Source organism: Semicossyphus pulcher, unplaced genomic scaffold, assembly GCF_022749685.1.
Source record: "Semicossyphus pulcher isolate SPU_LCO1_2020_fin unplaced genomic scaffold, fSemPul1.0.p SCAF_1, whole genome shotgun sequence".
In the NCBI taxonomy this organism is placed as follows: domain Eukaryota; kingdom Metazoa; phylum Chordata; class Actinopteri; order Labriformes; family Labridae; genus Semicossyphus; species Semicossyphus pulcher.
In genome coordinates, this window is record NW_027211603.1 from 28,311,280 (window position 1) to 28,329,636 (window position 18,357).

Genomic DNA, 18,357 nt, shown 5'->3' on the forward strand with positions numbered 1-18,357 from the left:
GACTGTATAATGGCATCCAACATTCTAAAGATGATAGTGCAGAATATATAAACAAAGGGTGAGAAAGAGAAGTTGGCAGAGATTATGCCAGCTACAGTGGATTTCAACAGGGTCAAACCAATGACGAATGAAGTTTTGCTGGAAGAATGTTGTGAGATTTTTTGCTACACCCATCCAGAAACAAGACCAGGGCAGCGGTGATGCCTGCTGGAGACTCTGTGGGACCAATGGAGACGATCACTTACATATTTTCTGGAACTGCCAGGTCATTAGAAGTTATTGGGAAGAGATACATAAACATATAAAGAATGTGTTTGGTGTAAACATCTCTTTTAAATGTGAAACTGTATACTTGGGTGATGTGTTGTTCGAAAATTGGAACAGTAACGACAAAAAATTACTAGTTAAAGGTAGAACCGCCCACCAGTGAGGAATGGATAGATATAATACACAAGATTTACGTAATGGTCATTCCCACAGAATGCAAAAAGAAAGGTTTTATGGGATTTGGTCTAAATGGACTGAGCATGTTAAACCTGTGAGATCTGATTTCATTTAAAGCTATTGGTAACTTGTGACCTGCTCTCGTCGCCCTGCTCTGTGTTTTATTTTCAGTATTACCATGATTCACTAATCTTCTTTCCACTTTGTAAGACACTTGGACTATCAAAATAAGGAAGCTTTTTCCCTTCCTCTGACTTTCTTCATGAGTGCAGTAAACGAAACAGAGATCAAGAAGCAAATGTTTCACCTGCACTCACATACTAAGCAGGAGCTGATATGACAGCTGATATTTGTTGTAAATATATCATACTCTCAGTTGATGTAGACTTGTATCATGTGTGTATATTATATGACAATGCAGCATGTATTTGTAATTTCATATGTGCAGTCAGCAGAGATGTGATAGTCCCAGAGGGAGAACAGAGAGCCGAAGCACCAGCCAGAGAGGATCATGGTCTTACACTCTGAATCTGAACACTATTGATCCTAGTAATGGAGCAGCTGTGCTTTCAGCTCCACCTCTCCACAACCCTCTGTTACCACTTACATACATGCATACAGGATTAAAGCTTCAAGTGGTCATTCTGTTTGAGAGCAGCTGGAATTATCAACATGGATGTGCTCTGTTTTGAGATGCACACTAGAAAATTAAAGCAATTAGAGCCCAATTATCTGTTGGATGATATTATTGGATTGATGTTCTAACAGTAAGATCGGTATCGTTATATGCTCTTACTCTATACTTTCCAGTACTCTCAGAGCTGTCTGCAGCTCATGCAGCAGGGCATCACAGCTGAGAAGATGATGGTCTGCACTGGAATTGGTTGACAATGTGTTATAACGTTAAATACTCTTAAAAAGGCCGTCTGAGTACTTTTGCCCGGTCATATCAGTTAGAAAAATCCACATTAAAAGGGGCTATTTCTAATCCAGCCGTAAAAGAAAATGTATGACCCGTCATATCAGTAATCTGTGAACTTATGTCTCTAAAATCGGCATCAAGACCTGTCTCAAAAACTCAGGTGGGGTTTTGCTGTAAAAGAGATTTAGCGCCAGTACAACCATTTTGTTTATAGTTTTTAGTATGCAAGTAAAAATTTATGCTAATTCACTCACAAAATGTCCCTGCAGGAGTGCCTCACTGTCTTTGGACTTTTGAGTTTGCTGTTAATTTGCTGATGTCCTTTTCCAGACTCATTCTGCATTAAAAGAATTGCTGAAGATAGTCAACAAAATACTGAACAGGGAGTGTTTCCAGTTAGTGTAATTAAGAAGATATTGATTAACTCCCAATACTGACTCAGGAGTTAATCAAAGCTCCCCTTGCAAGTTTGGCCTAAAGTAACTTGGCACAACCCCTTCCCGTTGCCGGGAAGTCTGTCACGTCTGCATCCTGCAGGCAGGGAAGCTAAAGAGCCTGGTTGTCTGGACTCCTGACACTTAGAGCTACATGAAGCTCATTGACTGAGTTACATGAAAGACAGTTAGAGATATTATTTAAGAAACTATAATATCTCCAAACACATGCACATTTATTCAGAGGACACAGAAAGCAACTACATGAATTGGAGGAGTTTAGGATTGATAATCTGGGTAAGTGTTGAAAAATCTTTAAGGGGCGGTATTATGCTAATTTCAAGCTTCCTATTTTACTCTGTCATACCTGTGGAGTAGCTTAGCATCATTTACAGTGAAAACAACTCATCATTTTTCTTTTTACTTTGCAGGCCCTCATACAGCCTCTGCCTGAAACTACTCAGTCAGCTCTTTCCCTTTAAGAAACCCTGCCCCTATAAGCCCACTTTCTTCTGATTGGCCAGCTCTCTGAAGCCTGCTGAGTCTGCACTTTGTGACTTAACAAAGTGCAGCGTGTAGAATAAACTGTGTGAAACCTGGCGTTCACAGCAGACTGAGCTGAGAAGCCTGGGGATTACTCCAACATACTTTTACCTACAGATTTGAAACTTCACCCACGTTTAGAATGAGCATCCAACAGTGTAACATTATATATGTATGTGTTAAAATGTGAAACAGCATAATTCCTCCTCTGAGTGTTTAACATGCAGATACCCAACTGTCTCTGTATCACCTTTCCATGTTTCCACTCTTTGGTGTAGAAAAGATACAAATTCACTGAAAGCACAAACATCAGTCAACATTTACTGCCAATGCAACACAACAAAAACAAATGATAAATTAGAATTGTACAACACAGTAATGAACAAAAACACACAGGTGTCAGTTAAACAGGAGAATCGCACAGTGCCTCTGAAGTGTACACACACGTTTTAACCTGCAGATGACGACAAACATTTCACTTCAAACTGAAAAAGTCTGCAGACATAAAACATCATCAGGGTTGTAACAACAACTCAATCATTAAGGGTTCAAGCTATTTTACACAGAGTGCGTTTAAGTTGATGAAATGATAAAAACTATAGTTTTTAATCATGCCAAATGTTTTGGTCAAAATGTTAAAATGGGTACCTGTCCTTCAATATGGCTGCAATTCACAATTTACTGTGACTCCAATCTTTGGCTTGTTTATTTACTGGAACTTAAATTTTATAAATAAATTCCTCATTGAATGTCAATAACACTCTGCGTCGTCCCAAACTGCAAAATATAAACCTTCAAAAATCAGCAAAACAACCTTCACTACAAATGTTTACACCTCAAACAGACTCCACATTCAGCTGGACGTGTCTGCTGCAAAACATGTCTGTGCGAAAAACGACCGATTTGACAAAACCAAACAGTGCTTGTCTTTAAAAAGTGCACATTGTGAGTATTTACTTCACATCTAACACTGTTAGTTTCTAGACAAAACTAGTTTAATGAGCAGAAAGATGCACTCTCCACAACAACACCTCACAGGCATAAAGTCCTCCTTCAGGAACATCATGTAGGTTTGAGTCTTTGAGTTCAAAGTGTGTTGATACGTTGCTGAATGAGCCGTGTGTCCATCATCTGCAGCCCCAAACCTCTGCTGCTTCTCATTGGTTCTCAGTACTGTCAATTAAGCACAGAGCTCCTCCTGCAGACTTTGAGAGCCACACAAACTACAAGCCGCTTTCTGCCACCTTCTGGAAACCGCGCAGCAGCTCCTGAGCGAATGTGTACAGGAAGAAAGGGACGTCACCCCTGGAGGTTAAAGGTCCGGAGGCAGTGACTGGAGCAGCAGTAGGCAACGAAACTCACAGTCGTCCTTCAGGGGAAAGAAGAAGTGAAGAAAGAGATGAGCTGAAAACACTACACTGTAGCTAAAGAGACGGAAGTTGCTGCTTAGTTGTTACTCATCTGTAGTAGCTCTGTAGGAAATCCAGGTAGTAAATAAAAGTGTGTTTGTACTGACCTGCGGTGCACTCCTGCCAGAGCCGTGTCACGGAGTGGGAAGAGTTTGGGGTAGATGATGGTGAACATGGCCTGACTGCAGCGGTGACAGTGTCCCAGGGGGAACTGCAGCAGGTCCAGCAGGCTCCTCGGGAGGGTGATGGGAGGTAGCAGGTTGAGGTCTAAAAACACAACAGGAAATTTAGTATTTATTAAAGACCAGCTCCAGTCATGTTTTAAGACATAAAATAATAAATTGTCTGATATGTTTTTTCTGCAACATATGTATAATTACCTAAAAATCCTCCCAAGGCATCTCCTCCTTCTCCCTCATTAAAAATTCCCCAATCTGCATCGGCCCCGCCCACTATTTACTACGTTTCACCTTTTGTAAAATTACAGCTGAAAACAAAACTGCCGTCGTTTAGTGGCAACTTCTTAAAACTTAGCTAGCTTGAAATGTAGTAATTAGTATTAGTAACGTTAACGTTAGTAGTCAGTAGTTTGCAAACATTATGATGACGGTTACAGATGGCTCGCGCATCGCCGAAGTGGTTGCCATAGGATACACATAATGATATGCATAGTGTAGGAGCCGAATGCAATGTTATGGGGAAGCAGGGTGAATTTGTATTTTTTGTTGTTACAGTAGGTGGCGCTGTGGTCATTTAGATCACAGCAATAAAGGTAGTGGAAAATCTGTAGCAGGCAGTGTGACCCCGGAAGGGCAAACGGTTTTTGACCGCTAAGGCACAAGATTGGAATGTCAAATGTTTGGATGAAGGGACGCACATTTTTGTTGTGCAACGAATGAACCTTGGTTGATGGAACAATCAATGGAGACGTGTGGACTCGTTCCTGAAACTTACACAGAAGGAAGTTTGGACAATTAAGCGTGTCAGATAAGTCGCTCCTGGGTCAAACCCCTCAGTAGCTTGTAGTAGACTAAGCTCCTTTAACACATAGTGTCACCCCGTCCATTAACGGGATTGGCTCCTTAGGTTTGTGACGTCTCAAACCTGCCAATCTGAAAACGTGTTGTTCAGCCTGTCCTTGGTACACTGCAGTTTAAAAGCAGACAGGCCCAGCCATGGAGATGACTGCTGATGTTGTCCCTGATTTGTCTTGTAGCACATGAAGAACACCACACGGAGACGCTCAAAGAGACATACTTCAACACTGAACTGTAAATATCTACCTTGACATGCTACTTTAAAAAACTTTGCAGTACGGTTTGGACAATTTGGGAATCATGGAAGTTACAATGTTACAATTTTCATTTTTTGACGCTTTTGTCCAAAGCGACGTACATCTGAGAGTTAATACAACACAAGCAACAATCGAGACAGGAGGGAACAAAGTCAGTAAGTGCCAACAAACAGCTTCAAGTGCGATCGGACACTGGTGCCAACAGTCAGTGCACAGAGGCAACGCACAGGGTTGTTTTTTTCAGTTCTAGTCTTCTAATCAACCCTAGACCAAAACTTAGTTTCAGCTCTTTTGAAAGCCTTGTTCCGAGTTTTTCACACCCAGCTTGGAAAACTTTACAGCCTGTTTTATTTGTGATAGTATACCGCCCTCCTGGCGCATACTCTGATTTTCTAACTGAATTCTCAGAGTTTTTATCAGATTTAGTCCTGAGTTCAGATAAAATAATTATTGTAGGGGACTTCAATATTCATGTAGATGTTGATAATGATAGTCTTAGCATGGCATTTATGTCCCTTTTGGACTCTATTGGTTTCACTCAAAGTGTAAACCAGCCTACTCACCGCTTTAACCACACCCTTGTTCTAGCTTATGGCCTTGAAACCGAAAACTTAATTGTCTTCCCACAAAATCCTCTTTTATCAGATCACTATTTAGTAACAATCGATGTCCTATTAACCGACTACTCTCCAGTTAACAAAAATGTACTCACAAGATGTTTGTCTGATAGGACTGTAGCTAAATTTAAGGAAACAATTCCAGCTGCTTTTAATTCTTTACCACATCTGTTTACTACAGAAAGCTCTTATGCTAATGTTAGTCCCTCTCAGCTTGATCAGTTTGTTGATAGTACTGCAGGTTTGCTGAGAAGTACTCTAGACTCGATTGCCCCCTTAAAAAAGAAGATTATTAAACGACAGAGGCTAGCTCCATGGTATGACTCAGAAACTCGTAACTTGAAGCAAATGTCACGTAAATTTGAAAGAATGTGGCGATCCACCAAAACAGAAGAGTCTCGTTTACTCTGGCAAAATAGTCTTAATAAATACAGGAAGGCCCTACGGCATGCTCGAGGTGTCTACTACTCCTCCCTCATAGAAGAACATAAAAACAATCCCAGGTGCCTTTTCAGCACTGTAGCCAGGCTGACAGAGAGTCACAGCTCCACTGAGCCAAGTATTCCTATAGGCCTCAGCAGTGATGATTTCATGAGCTTCTTTAATGACAAAATCCTAAAGATAAGAGACAAAATTTGTAACCTCCTGCCGTTAACTGGTGCAGATGTATCTTTGGAAACTGCTCAAAAACCTGATGTTTACCTTGACTGTTTTTCTCCAATTGACCTTCCTGAGCTAAATTCTCTGATATCTTCGTCTAAACCATCAACCTGTCTTTTAGACCCGATTCCAATCCAAGCTGCTTAAGGAAGTCTTTCCCTCAATTAGCACTTCTTTACTAGATATGATCAATATGTCTTTATCGACGGGCTATGTACCCCAGTCTTTTAAACTAGCTGTAATTAAGCCACTTCTTAAAAAGCCTACCCTAGATTCAGGCACCTTAGCTAACTATAGACCTATATCTAACCTTCCTTTTATCTCAAAGATCCTTGAGCAGTCGCTAATCAATTATGTGACTTTCTTCATAACAACAGTTTATTTGAGGACTTTCAGTCAGGATTTAGAGTCCACCATAGCACTGAGACAGCCCTTGTGCGAGTTTCAAATGATCTACTTACTGCTTCAGACAGAGGACTTCTCTCTGTACTCGTCCTGTTAGATCTTAGTGACGCTTTCGACACGATAGACCATCACATCCTGTTACAGAGATTAGAACATTTAATTGGCATTACAGGATCTGCACTAAGTTGGTTTAAATCTTATCTATCAGATCGATCTCAGTTTGTTAATGTTCATGATGTGTCTCTATGCAAACCAAAGTTAGTCATGGAGTTCCACAAGGTTCTGTGCTCGGACCGATTCTTTTTACCTTATATATGCTTCCTCTGGGTAATATCATGAGGAAACACTCCATTAATTTTCATTGTTATGCAGATGATACTCAATTATACTTATCTATGAAGCCGGACGAAACCAATCAGCTATCTAAACTAGAAGCATGCCTTAAGGACATAAAGATCTGGATGACTAGAAACTTTCTGCTACTTAATTCAGTTTTCTGAAGTTATTGTGCTCGGCCCAAAACACCTTAAAGACTCTTTCTCTAATGATATAGCTGCCCTAGATGGCATCAGCCTGGCATCCAGCACTACTGTTAGGAATCTGGGAGTTCTATTTGATCAGGATATGTCCTTCATCTCCCACATAAAACAAATATCAAGGACAGCCTTCTTTCATCTTCGCAACATAGCAAAAATCAGACACATCTTGTCTCAAAACGATGCAGAAAAACTAGTCCATGCATTCGTTACTTCCAGGTTGGATTATTGTAACTCGTTACTATCAGGCTGCCCTAATAAGTCACTAAAAACTCTGCAGCTGGTACAAAATGCTGCAGCACGTGTGCTGACAAGAACTAGGAAGAGAGATCGCATCTCTCCTGTATTAGCCTCTCTGCACTGGCTTCCTGTAAAATCTAGAATAGAATTTAAAATCCTTCTTCTTACTTACAAAGCTCTTAATGGTCAGGCACCATCATATCTTAAAGAGCTCATAGTGCCATATTACCCCTCTAGAACATTGCGCTCCCAGGATGCAGGCCTGCTTGTGGTACCTAAAGTCTCTAAGAGTAGTGTTGGAGGTAGAGCCTTCAATTACCAGGCCCCCCTCCTCTGGAACAATCTACCAGTCAAGGTCCGGGAGGCAGACACCCTCTCTTCTTTTAAGAGTACACTTAAAACTTTCCTCTTTGACAAAGCTTATAGCTAGGGCTGGCTCAGGCTTGGACTAGCCCATAGTTATGCTGCTATAGGTTTAGACTGCCGGGGGGATCTGACACACCAAGCTTCTCTCTCTCTCTCTCTGTCATATTAATGCAGCTCATTAACTCTGTATCTTCTGGTCCCATTAACATTACTAAACACATATCTTCCCGGGAGTTCTTGTACTCCCTTGTCTTGAAGGTTCCTGAGGATCGTTGCTGCAGACCACCTGCTGCTGTGGACCTGCTCGACTGCAACAACTACTAACATCAGCCTTCCCCATAGTATCATTATTGTTGCTGCTAATGCTAATAGTAGACCTGTTGACTTCAACTGTTACAATTACGATTACCTCAGCCCTTATCATTACTCTGCTTCTCTCGCCAATTTATTTATTTATTTATTTAGCCAATCTTCACCCTAGTCTACCACTATTATTGGCATTGTAACCATAAGTATGTGTCTGTTGTTGTTCATGTAACAAGGACATATGTTGTTGTGGTAACAAGAACATATGTTGTTGTTGCTCTCTTTGCCTGTCTCTATCCTGCATCTCCTTCTATCCCATTTTCGGCCCATCCAGTCGAGGCAGATGGCTGTTCACCATGAGTCTGGTTCTGCTCGAGGTTTCTGCCTGTTAAAAGGAAGTTTTTCCTTGCCAATGTTCCGAATTGCTAGGTGCTACTCATGGTGGATTCATGTTGGGCCTCTCTTTAAATAACTTAACAAAGAGTCGGTCTAGACCTGCTCTTTCTGTAAAGTGTCTCGAGATAACCCTGGTTATGATTTGGCGCTATACAAATAAAATTTGATTGATTGATTGATTTTGAGTGTGCAGGAGGGAGTGTAGACCTGGATGAGGGCGTTCAGGTAGGCAGGAGCCGTTTTTGTTGCTGTTTTGTAAGCAAGCAACAGGGTTTTGAATTTGATGCGAGCGGCGAGCAAGTGAAGGGATATGAGCAGTGGATACTTGACATAAAGCAAAGAAGGATGTAATAGAAAAGAGGCCTCAAGTCAACAATTTAAAAACAGCAACATGGGGTGCTGGTTTGGCTCAGCTGGTAGAGCAGGTGCCCCATGTATATAGAGGCAAAGTCCTTGTCTCTTCTCCATATTTTTCCTCACCAGCTTTGTTGCCTGCTCCATTCACTCTCTCATTTGCAAGACAAACACCAACAAGCTGGCTTTCCCCTCCTGGGATCCCACCCAGGTCTCGTGCAGCACATCGAGGGAACCTCTCACCTGCCTGCCATAGAGGAGCTCAAAAGGCGAGAAGCCCCTTGATGCTTGGGGCACCTCCCTGTAAGCGAACAGGAGATATGGGAGCCACTTGTCCCAGTCTTTGGCATTAGTGGAGATGAACTTCTTCAACATGCTTTTGAGAGTTCTGTTGTACCTCTCCACTAAACCATCGGGATACCTTTTCAAAAAAATGTTATCTCTTTGAAATATAAATGAGCTTTGAAAAAAGAGTGAATATACTTAGAGGTATTTTAACATTAGGTAACATTTGATTGACAGATGTTGATTTTGAATGTAAACACGCAGGCAAAAAATGAGTAGGAGAAGAAATGGAACAACGGAACTCATCAAAGTCACATAGAATGCAACTGAACATGAAAGGCATAATTCCGTGACATCATCTGGTGCCTATAAAAGAGAGCAGACGCCCACAGTCAGATCGTTCCAACCCTTCATTAGTTACACTACTAAGAGAAAGAACACGCACACTAAGAAAATGCACACTGACAAAGCGTTGCAGGAGCATCAAATAATCTCTTCCCTAAGAGCCGAACTGGACTCCCTCCGTCAGAGGATGGCAGAGGAGGTGGCTGTCCTGCAGCAGAATGCCTTGGAGAAGGAGAACAAGTTCCAGACAGAGCTGGAGGAGCTGAAAGCTCAGCTCTGTGTTCGTAAGATCGTCCAGCATGACTACGAGGAGCTTGAACTGGAGCACAAGACCAGCCAGCAACGTTTCACTGCTGAGCTACAGGAGGAGAAGAAGAAGAAACAGTGTCTTCAAGCAGAACTGGAGAGGTGCAGAGAACACAACCAGCAGCTCGGCCAGAGGTACCAGTGTGAGGTCCTCACTCTCCGACAGCAGGCTGAGAGCGCTCAGCATCAACTTGAGGCTCAAGTCAAGTTTCAATCGGACAGGCTGTCGGAGAGCCAGGAACAGATCTGCACCATGAAGGCTGAGCAGGAGGCCATGTGTCAGACAATTGCACAGGAGGTGAACATCATGCGGCAGCACAGTGCAGAGACGGAGAGCCGTCTTCTCAGGGAGCTGCAGGAGCTGCAAAGTCAGCTCAAAGTTCAGCTCCTGAGAAATGGCGAGCTCTCCAAGGAACTGCAAGCTAACAGAGCAGACTTAATTTCTCAGAGGAGAAAAAGAGCAAGGCGAGAGGAGCAGCCAGAGGAGCCGATGTGCCTGGGAGAGAACCTCCCAGGTGCAGCCGCCCCTGAAGATGTGGAGATGCCGGAAGTGTCTGAGGAAAAAAAGACACCGTCCATCTGGACGCGGGCCAGACACTTCCTTGGGTTGAAGAAGCCTCAGAAGTGGAAGAAAAAGTAAAAGTCTTCCCTTCCCCCCTTCCTTCCCCCCCTTTTCCCTTCTTCCTCCCTCCTTCTCTACCCCCCTTCTTTTTTCTCCCCCCTCCTCTCCAAACCCTACCCTTTCCCCTTCTTTTTTCTCCCCCCCTCCTCTCCAAACCCTACCCTTTCCCCTTCTTCCTCCCTCCTTCTCTAACCCCCCACTTTTTTCTCCCCCCCTTCTCCAAACCCTACCCTTTCCCCTTCTTCCTCCCTCCTTCTCTACCCCCCCACTTTTTTCTCCCCCCTCCTCTCCAAACCCTACCCTCTCCCCTTCTTCCTCCCTCCTTCTCCCCCCTTCTTTCTCCCCCCTTCTTTCTCCCCCTCCTCCTCCCCCCCCCCACCCCCCAACCATTTTCCCAGCAGATATTTTGGATTGCAATAGCAAAACAATCCAAAATATTTGCGGTCTAAAAGGTTAAACTGAAAAGGGGGGCATGGCGGTGCAGTGGTTAGCACTGTCACCTCACAGGGAGAACCTTCCAACCAGCTGGTAACTTCCTGTGTGGAGTTTGTATGTTCTCCCCATGCCTCCCTGGGGGTTTTTCCCCGGGATGCTCCAGTTTCCTCCCACAAACCCAAAGACATGCACAGCAGGTTAATTGGCTACAGTAAATTGCCCCTTAAAAAATAAATAATTAGGCTAATAAACATTTAAAAAATGCATATAAAGTTGTATTGTGTTTGACATTCAATTTATAAAGATGGTGATATTAACTGTTTATCTCGCTTTGCTTTTTACACACAAGTTGCATAAAAACACAGCTTCATGTCTGTTTTGATGTCTTCATGTCTGTCATTGGACCTCCTTCATTTTGTTATGTGTAAATACTTATGCTCCTTCCTGACTGTCAAAGATTCAATTATTCTAAAAAAGTTGGTGGTAACTATCTACCTCAATATCATTAAATGCAGAGGTGTTCATGACAGAGCTGAGTCTTTAGCTTCTTCTTAAAGGTGAAAGGGACTCTGCGGACCGAATGGAGTTTGGGGGACTACTGAGAAGTACAGTCTAGTTTGCGACTTAGGGCCCTGTTGTGATGGGAGTACCAGGCGCCTTTCATTGGCAGAGCGTGTAGACCTGGATGAGGGCAGGAGCCATTTTTGTTGCTGTTTTGTAAGCGAGCAACAGGGTTTTGCTCGAACAATGAACAAGGCAGATTTTTTTTTTAACACCTTTGTGTGATCATCATCAAAATTGTAGGCCTGCTCAATGAATACAATTCAACACTAATAAAACAAGTAAAGACACTAAATGTTGCCACTTAGCCAGCAGATGTCCTACTACAACCTTTGTTTTACTGCAGCTTTGTAGTTAAGCTTAGTTAACTAAGCTGTAGTTAAGAACATTTTATCTTTACAATGGTTCATTTTAACGTCACACATTGAGCACTAAGGAGCAGAGACCATCAGCAGCAACAGCAGTTCATGCAGCAGGTTGACCAGGAGACCTGCAGCGCCACCCAGTGGCCACATGTTGTAATAGTTGGTGGCCAGGATGAATAGGGAAAGATATGGGTTACTTGTTTTATTTACAAGCTACAGGAATATTGTTACCAAGTAAGAAAAGAGGACTGTGGACTCAAAAAAAAAAAGTGCTATAATTTATCAGAAAATATATTTGACAAAAAAAGGGCATATTGGGGTTAGAATAAATACTTTGTGTTGTTTGACGTTTTAAAATGTTTGTTTTTAATCCTGACTATAATACTGGAGTATGATTATGTACGGCCGTTTATTATTCAGTATTTTTGGTTTAAGAAGAAGTTTGTGTATTTCCTACACAATCAACAAGGCCAGGCTCACCCAGAGCACAACCCAGGTTAGAGTCCTCTTAGAGATCCAAGAGGACTCCCTTGCCAATCTCCTCGATCAGCTCCGAGAGCAGTGAGAGCAGCTGCCAGAGGTTCAGCCCAAACATGTCCGCTTTGCTCAGAGGGAAGAGGACACTCTCCTATCAGTGCTGAGGAAGGTCAGGGCGAGCCTGAAGAAGGCTAACAGACACTGAACAAAAATGTAAACGCAACACTTTTGGAGAGAAGCCACAACCAGAAGGAGATGGAGAAAACAACAGCCTCCTGTCTCACTAAAGTAGATTACCAGAGACATAAAAACAAGAAGCTCACATCTGCTCTGAAGGAGGCTGAGAAACAAGGCGTCAAGTGGAAGAAGGAAAAGTCAACCCTCCTTCAGACCACAGAAGGCCTCAGGAGAAGTCTGCAGAACAAGGAGCAGCAGTGGAAGAAGAAGGAGAGCTCCATGAGGTCCCAGCTGACAGACCTACAGAGACAGAACAGCGAGAAGATGTGCAACCAAACCTTGCTCACCTGCCTCGATGTCTTTTAAAGAGAGCGTTGGCTGCTGCTGACGTGCTCAAAATAAATAATGAGCATAAAATAAAAAATTAAATAAACAAACACAAATGTATGTTACGTTGTTCTACTGTTGTTGTTGAGAATGTAAAGTTGTATTAAACTCACGTGTAAATGTAATCCCTCCCCAGTGTCTCTCAGGTGCATTATAAAGTGATGAACTTACCTGAGCTCCTTGTTTAGAACGTGTTACCTTTTTAACCTGTTTACACTATTAGACCTTCTTAAGTAAATGAACCGTCTCTAAACTAATTATTATGCTCACCGTGTCCTCATGCTTTTTGTTTGTTCCTTTAAAAATAACTTGATTAAACTTTGACCTTTGACCCAGGGTGTCAGTATAACACAGATGCAATACTGGTTTAACCTGACCCAGGACCTGTGGGCTGTTTAGACCCTGATATTTTGTAAGAGTAACTGCACACTTAAACATATTTTGTGAGCTGTAATCTAAATTATATTGCTGTACTGAGATAAAACTCATCAACGCTGGTGTTACCAAAATTATTTCATTTCATGGGTTGGAAATGGCTCAAACACGCCATCTACTGTTTTAAATCAGCCCTGAACCTTGCCAGCTGATGGTGACGTAAAGGCAACAGTTTGGGACAAAATTACATCAAAATTTATATAAAAAAAAGGAATGATAACACCTGTCAATCAGAGGGGGGCGGTACACCCCCCCGGCCCCGTCTTTGAGAGGGAGTCTGTGAAACCGCACTCATTTTCAAAAATATATCCTGATCCAGACATCATTCACTGGAGTTTACACTATTTTTGCTAGCACACTGTACATTAGCCTTCTAGCTAATGTTATGTTCCACTCAGAGACTGCGCCCATTCTCTCTTCAGAATCAGAAATACTTGTAACAGGCTGCACGCGCAGTCAGCACATACGCACTTGCATTGCCTCGGCTCCGAAAGCTCCGGTTACAGGCGTTAATGGGGCTGGAGCCAACGGCTCGAACTGATCGGGCTCGGGACCACCACGGCCCTCCACCACACTAAAGTGCTCTTCAGGGGACTCTGGAGGGGAGAAGTCCTCCACCTCAAAAGAGACCTCTGTGGCATATGTGCCTTGTGACTCTGTGTCGCTCTCCATCTTTCTCTGGCCAGGGGAGGGGATGTCACTGAGCTGCCGGACACACCCACCCACCTCGACCCCCCTCTCAGCCCACTTTGAGCATTTTTCAAAATTGTGCAGTGGGTGGAGTTATGGTCAGACCTGTGGGTGCAGTTACAGTTTAAAGACCAGCTACAGTCATGTTTTAATACATATAAAATGCTCTGCTTGAAATAATAAATTGTCTGATATGTTTTATCTGCAAAATATGTTTAATTATCTTGTAAAAATCCTCCCAAGGCATCTCCTCCTTCTGCCTCATTAAAGATTCATGAATCTGCTCACTATGCACATTTCCAACCGCCCCCTCCGTCGCGAAAACAAAACACGTCTCTGCCGTCATTTAGCGGCAACTTGTTGAAACTTAGCTAGCTTGAAATATTGTAATTAGTAGTAACGTTAACGTTAGTAGTCAGTAGTGAGTTTGCAAATATTACGATAGACAGTTACAGCTGACTCGCGCATCGTTGAAGTGGTTGCCATAGGTTGCACATAATGATATGCATAGTGCCACCCCGTCCATTAACGGGATTGGCTCCTTACGTTTGTTACATCACAAACCCTGCTGTTCTGAAAACGTGTTGTTCAGCCTGTCCTTGGTACACTGCAGTTTAAAAGCAGACAGGCCCAGCCATGGAGATGACTGCTGATGTTGTCCCTGATATGTCTTGTAGCACATGAACCGTTGTGCTTCATTTCTATCATTTTTAATACTCAAAAATAACCTAGATTCCTGTACAGAAGCAGCAGCAGAGTCACAGCACAGAGAAGCAGGAGTCAGATTTCACCCATCACATGACGACAGAAAGGAGAGTTGAATCAGAGCCATGTAAACCAACAGCTGACCAACAAGGACAAGGACGTGGGAGCTAAAATTAAAGATCAAAGTCATGCAGCATTCACAGGGATTCAGGCAGACAGCAGAAGAACAATAACACACGGAAATGAAGATAACAATCAAACAGTATGACTGAGGGCAGAACTGCAAAATCATTGTGTTTTCATCTTGTGTGAGGGAGCCGAGTAACTTCGGACAGCAGTGTTTACTGTCAGCATGGCCGTGTCGAATTCATAAGCCCTGCTCTCATCCACTGCCTACAATGGTATCTAGTTTGCTGTCTACTGTCCGTCTGAATCACTGTGAATGCAGCAGCGCTCTAAAAATTAAGGTCAACAGCAATCATCAAAAATACTTGTTGTAATCAGTAATACTGGTGTTGTCATAAGTGTAATAACAGGAGGGAAAAATGTCACCCTGTGACATCTCAAGTGTTTATTCAACCTCTCACCTGTTGGGCGTTGGCTGTAGATGCGGTGCAGGGTTCTCATGGCGAGCTCCTCCAGGGGCACCACGTTATCCGTCCCTGAACCCACCACCTTCACTTCAGCTGGGAGCCCGACCAGAGCCTCACTCAGCGCCTCACCCAGTACCTCACCCAGGACACCCTCCAACACCTGCCCTGACACGCCGCATCTGTACGAGAGCAGGACACAGATACGGCCTTAAAATCACATGTAACATTATGTAACTGCATTTCTTCTGAGGTGTTTCTGCTCTTTAACTGATTACATTTATTTGATCTGATTCATTAGAATGAACTGAACACCACTTTAAATCTGTATGCCACAGTAGTGAAGTGTGTTACCCGCTGCAGCCGATGACCTTGTTATACAAGTAGGACGGGAGGCCCTTTAGGTCCACGTTGTTGTCCACAAACACAAACTGCAGCTCCCGGGATCTGCCCAGATCTGAAACACACACATACAGATATGAGCAGTGCCTCACTTGGTATATCACTATGGCAACATGCAGATAAGAGGGTATATTAACCTAGCGGTAGGAAGGTCAGCCGGTTAGCGGCCATGGAGAGCTGGTTGAGGCGGTGGAGCCAGCAGATCTGGCGGGGAACGTGGCTCAGCAGGTTGTGGTCGGCTGTCAGGTTCTGCAGAGACACACAGCGGTGCAGCCGGTCAGGCAGAGACATCAGCTGGTTCATGGAGATGTCCAGGGTCTCCAGCTCCTGCAGATCTCCGATCTCTGAGGGTATCACAGAAACAGGATAGACAGCCTGAAGCAGATGACTAACATTTAAAAAATCAACACATCTCAGAAAAAACAGCATAAAGATTTACTAAATGGATTTTTTTAACAGGGTAATTTGGTTGCTTTAATCCTTTGTCATTTTGTATATATGCTAACTAGGGGGTAGAAATGTAAATGTAACATTAAAATATAGTTGTAAAGTTAAGCAACAATCTTGTTTATCAGTCCCCTGTGGTATGATAATACTTTAAATAATCTTGATTTTAGTTTCAAATTATGAAACCTGGTTTTATCTCTATTTCATCTATTTGAGATTGAGAACCTCTGACACCCTCTGCTGGCAAATTAAACACTTACAACTCAATACAGGTTGGTATTCTCACAACAAATGTAAAAGGTGAAATGTTACAATCTTTGATATACTGTACTAAAGAGGTTTCTGTTACAGTATGTTTATGTCAGCTTGTAATATAATTCATGGTATTTTTCTCATAAATAAACTTGACCTTTCACTGGACAAAGACCATTTCATGAGAAATATCTCTAAGATTGACTGGTACTGTGTTTTACCTGGAGGAAGACATTTCAGGTGGTTGTTGGACAGTCTCAGGTGCCGCAGAGACCTCAGCCGGCCGATCTCTGGACAGAGGAGCTGGAGTGCGTTGTTGCTCAGGTCCAGTGACTGCAGTCTGGCCAGGTTTCCAATAGCTGAAGGATCAAATTAAAGATGCTGTCAGTGTCCTTAAAAGACAAACTCAACATAGCTAGACTAACTAGAACAGATACGTGATTATGATATAACAGAGGACTTACCTTGAGGAATAATAACTATGTTGTTTGAGTGCAAATACCTTGAAAGAAATAAAAAAAAAAGCATACATTTTAAAACACCAAACTATTGCATATATTGTAGTTCTATGCTCTTAAAACAGCTTGAGGCCTTACTTTTCATGTCTTGGAAGTTACAGAACAGCCAGAGCATCTGTTTTACCAGCCATCCCATTACAGTGTCTAATATTTCCCACAGACTAGCATAATATCATGGAACTATTGGCTGTCAAAAAGCAGTTGTTTAAAAAAAAACACAGCTAAGCTATACTCACAGTTCAATCAGATTTGGAAGCTTCTGAGCAAGATTGTCAGGCTGAGAAAGACAGAAAGAGGACAAAACATTTTTGTGTCACATTCTGTTAGGAATTTGTGTTTATACTCAACAATAGGAACTGTATTAGTGATGTCTTATGGTGCTTAATCAGCATGCACTGTGTGAATAATACCAGTGTAGTGAGTGAGTTCCTCTTCATGTAGAGTCTCTCCAGAAACTGCAGGCCTTCATCCTTCAGCAGTTCTACAGGGAAAATATTCAGGTTTCGGTAGTTCAGAAAAAGGTTCTTATGGCGCTCCTGCTTGGCCATGAAAATTGTCTCATGGAGTTCAGTTGCCATTTCTGCAGTGCCTTTTCCTTTATGGCATTACGATTTCCTAAAAAAAAAGAAGAGGGCTTTAGTGACAGGAAAGCAGTGTTTGTTTTCTTGATATTTGCAGGTGAGAGCAGGGTTAAACAGCATGCAACAGGATCATCAAAGCTAAACGTTGTTGTACTAAGTCAGTTTTGTATGCCCCTAGTTAATGGTCTACTGGCAAACATACACCAGGGGGGTATAAGCTCGTTCAAAGTTTTACAAAAATGATGACACACACGAGCCCAGCGAGCAAAAAAGTCTAAAGTCTGATTGTGTATGCGTAATTTATTTTATGTTGCTGCAGGAGGTAATGGCTGCGTTGACAGGCCACTCATAGCTGAATTACAGCCAGTAATAAACTAAATCAACTAAGTTCTCCGGTGGTTTTGACACTGAAATTGCAGAGAAGCTTGTATTTAGAGACATAATATATACATAAAAACGACACTGCAGCCTGTAGCTGGCATTATGTTAGCGCAGACGAAGTGACATGATGCTCGACTGTTATACATAGGACAATTAGCATGCTAGCTAAGTGGCTGCTATTACAGTTGATAACAATAAACCGCAACGGAAGCAGTCATTTACCTTAATCGTGCAGGACCATTTTATTCTAATTCATCAGTTAAATACACACTATAAGTCCGTAAAGGTACATAAACTAGCGCTTAGCAAGGGGGTGATGAATAGCAACAGTTATTTGCCGTAAACAACGTAAGACGTCACGTCTAGTCTCGTGTCAAAGGTCACGCGCATCTTTTTCTTCTTCTGCTTCTAAATTCACTGCAGACAGCACACTGCTGCCACCTGCTGTTACATCGTTGAAATTGAGGTCA

The 18,357-nt window shown here is 42.6% G+C and overlaps 1 protein-coding gene across 1 annotated transcript; it reads right to left on the minus strand.

The window, feature by feature from the left end:
- Nucleotides 1–2,638: 2,638 nt before the first annotated feature.
- lrrc28 (leucine rich repeat containing 28) lies at nucleotides 2,639–18,219 on the minus strand. The gene is made up of 10 exons (XM_069657836.1): nucleotides 18,110–18,219; nucleotides 17,336–17,540; nucleotides 17,162–17,202; nucleotides 16,872–16,909; nucleotides 16,629–16,766; nucleotides 15,846–16,052; nucleotides 15,661–15,763; nucleotides 15,304–15,488; nucleotides 3,860–4,019; nucleotides 2,639–3,712 (listed from the first exon to the last, which is right to left on the minus strand). The coding sequence occupies exons 2-10, from the start codon at nucleotides 17,501–17,503 to the stop codon at nucleotides 3,643–3,645; spliced, it is 1,110 nt and encodes a 369-aa protein (XP_069513937.1). The 5' UTR covers nucleotides 17,504–17,540; nucleotides 18,110–18,219; the 3' UTR covers nucleotides 2,639–3,642.
- Nucleotides 18,220–18,357: the final 138 nt, after the last annotated feature.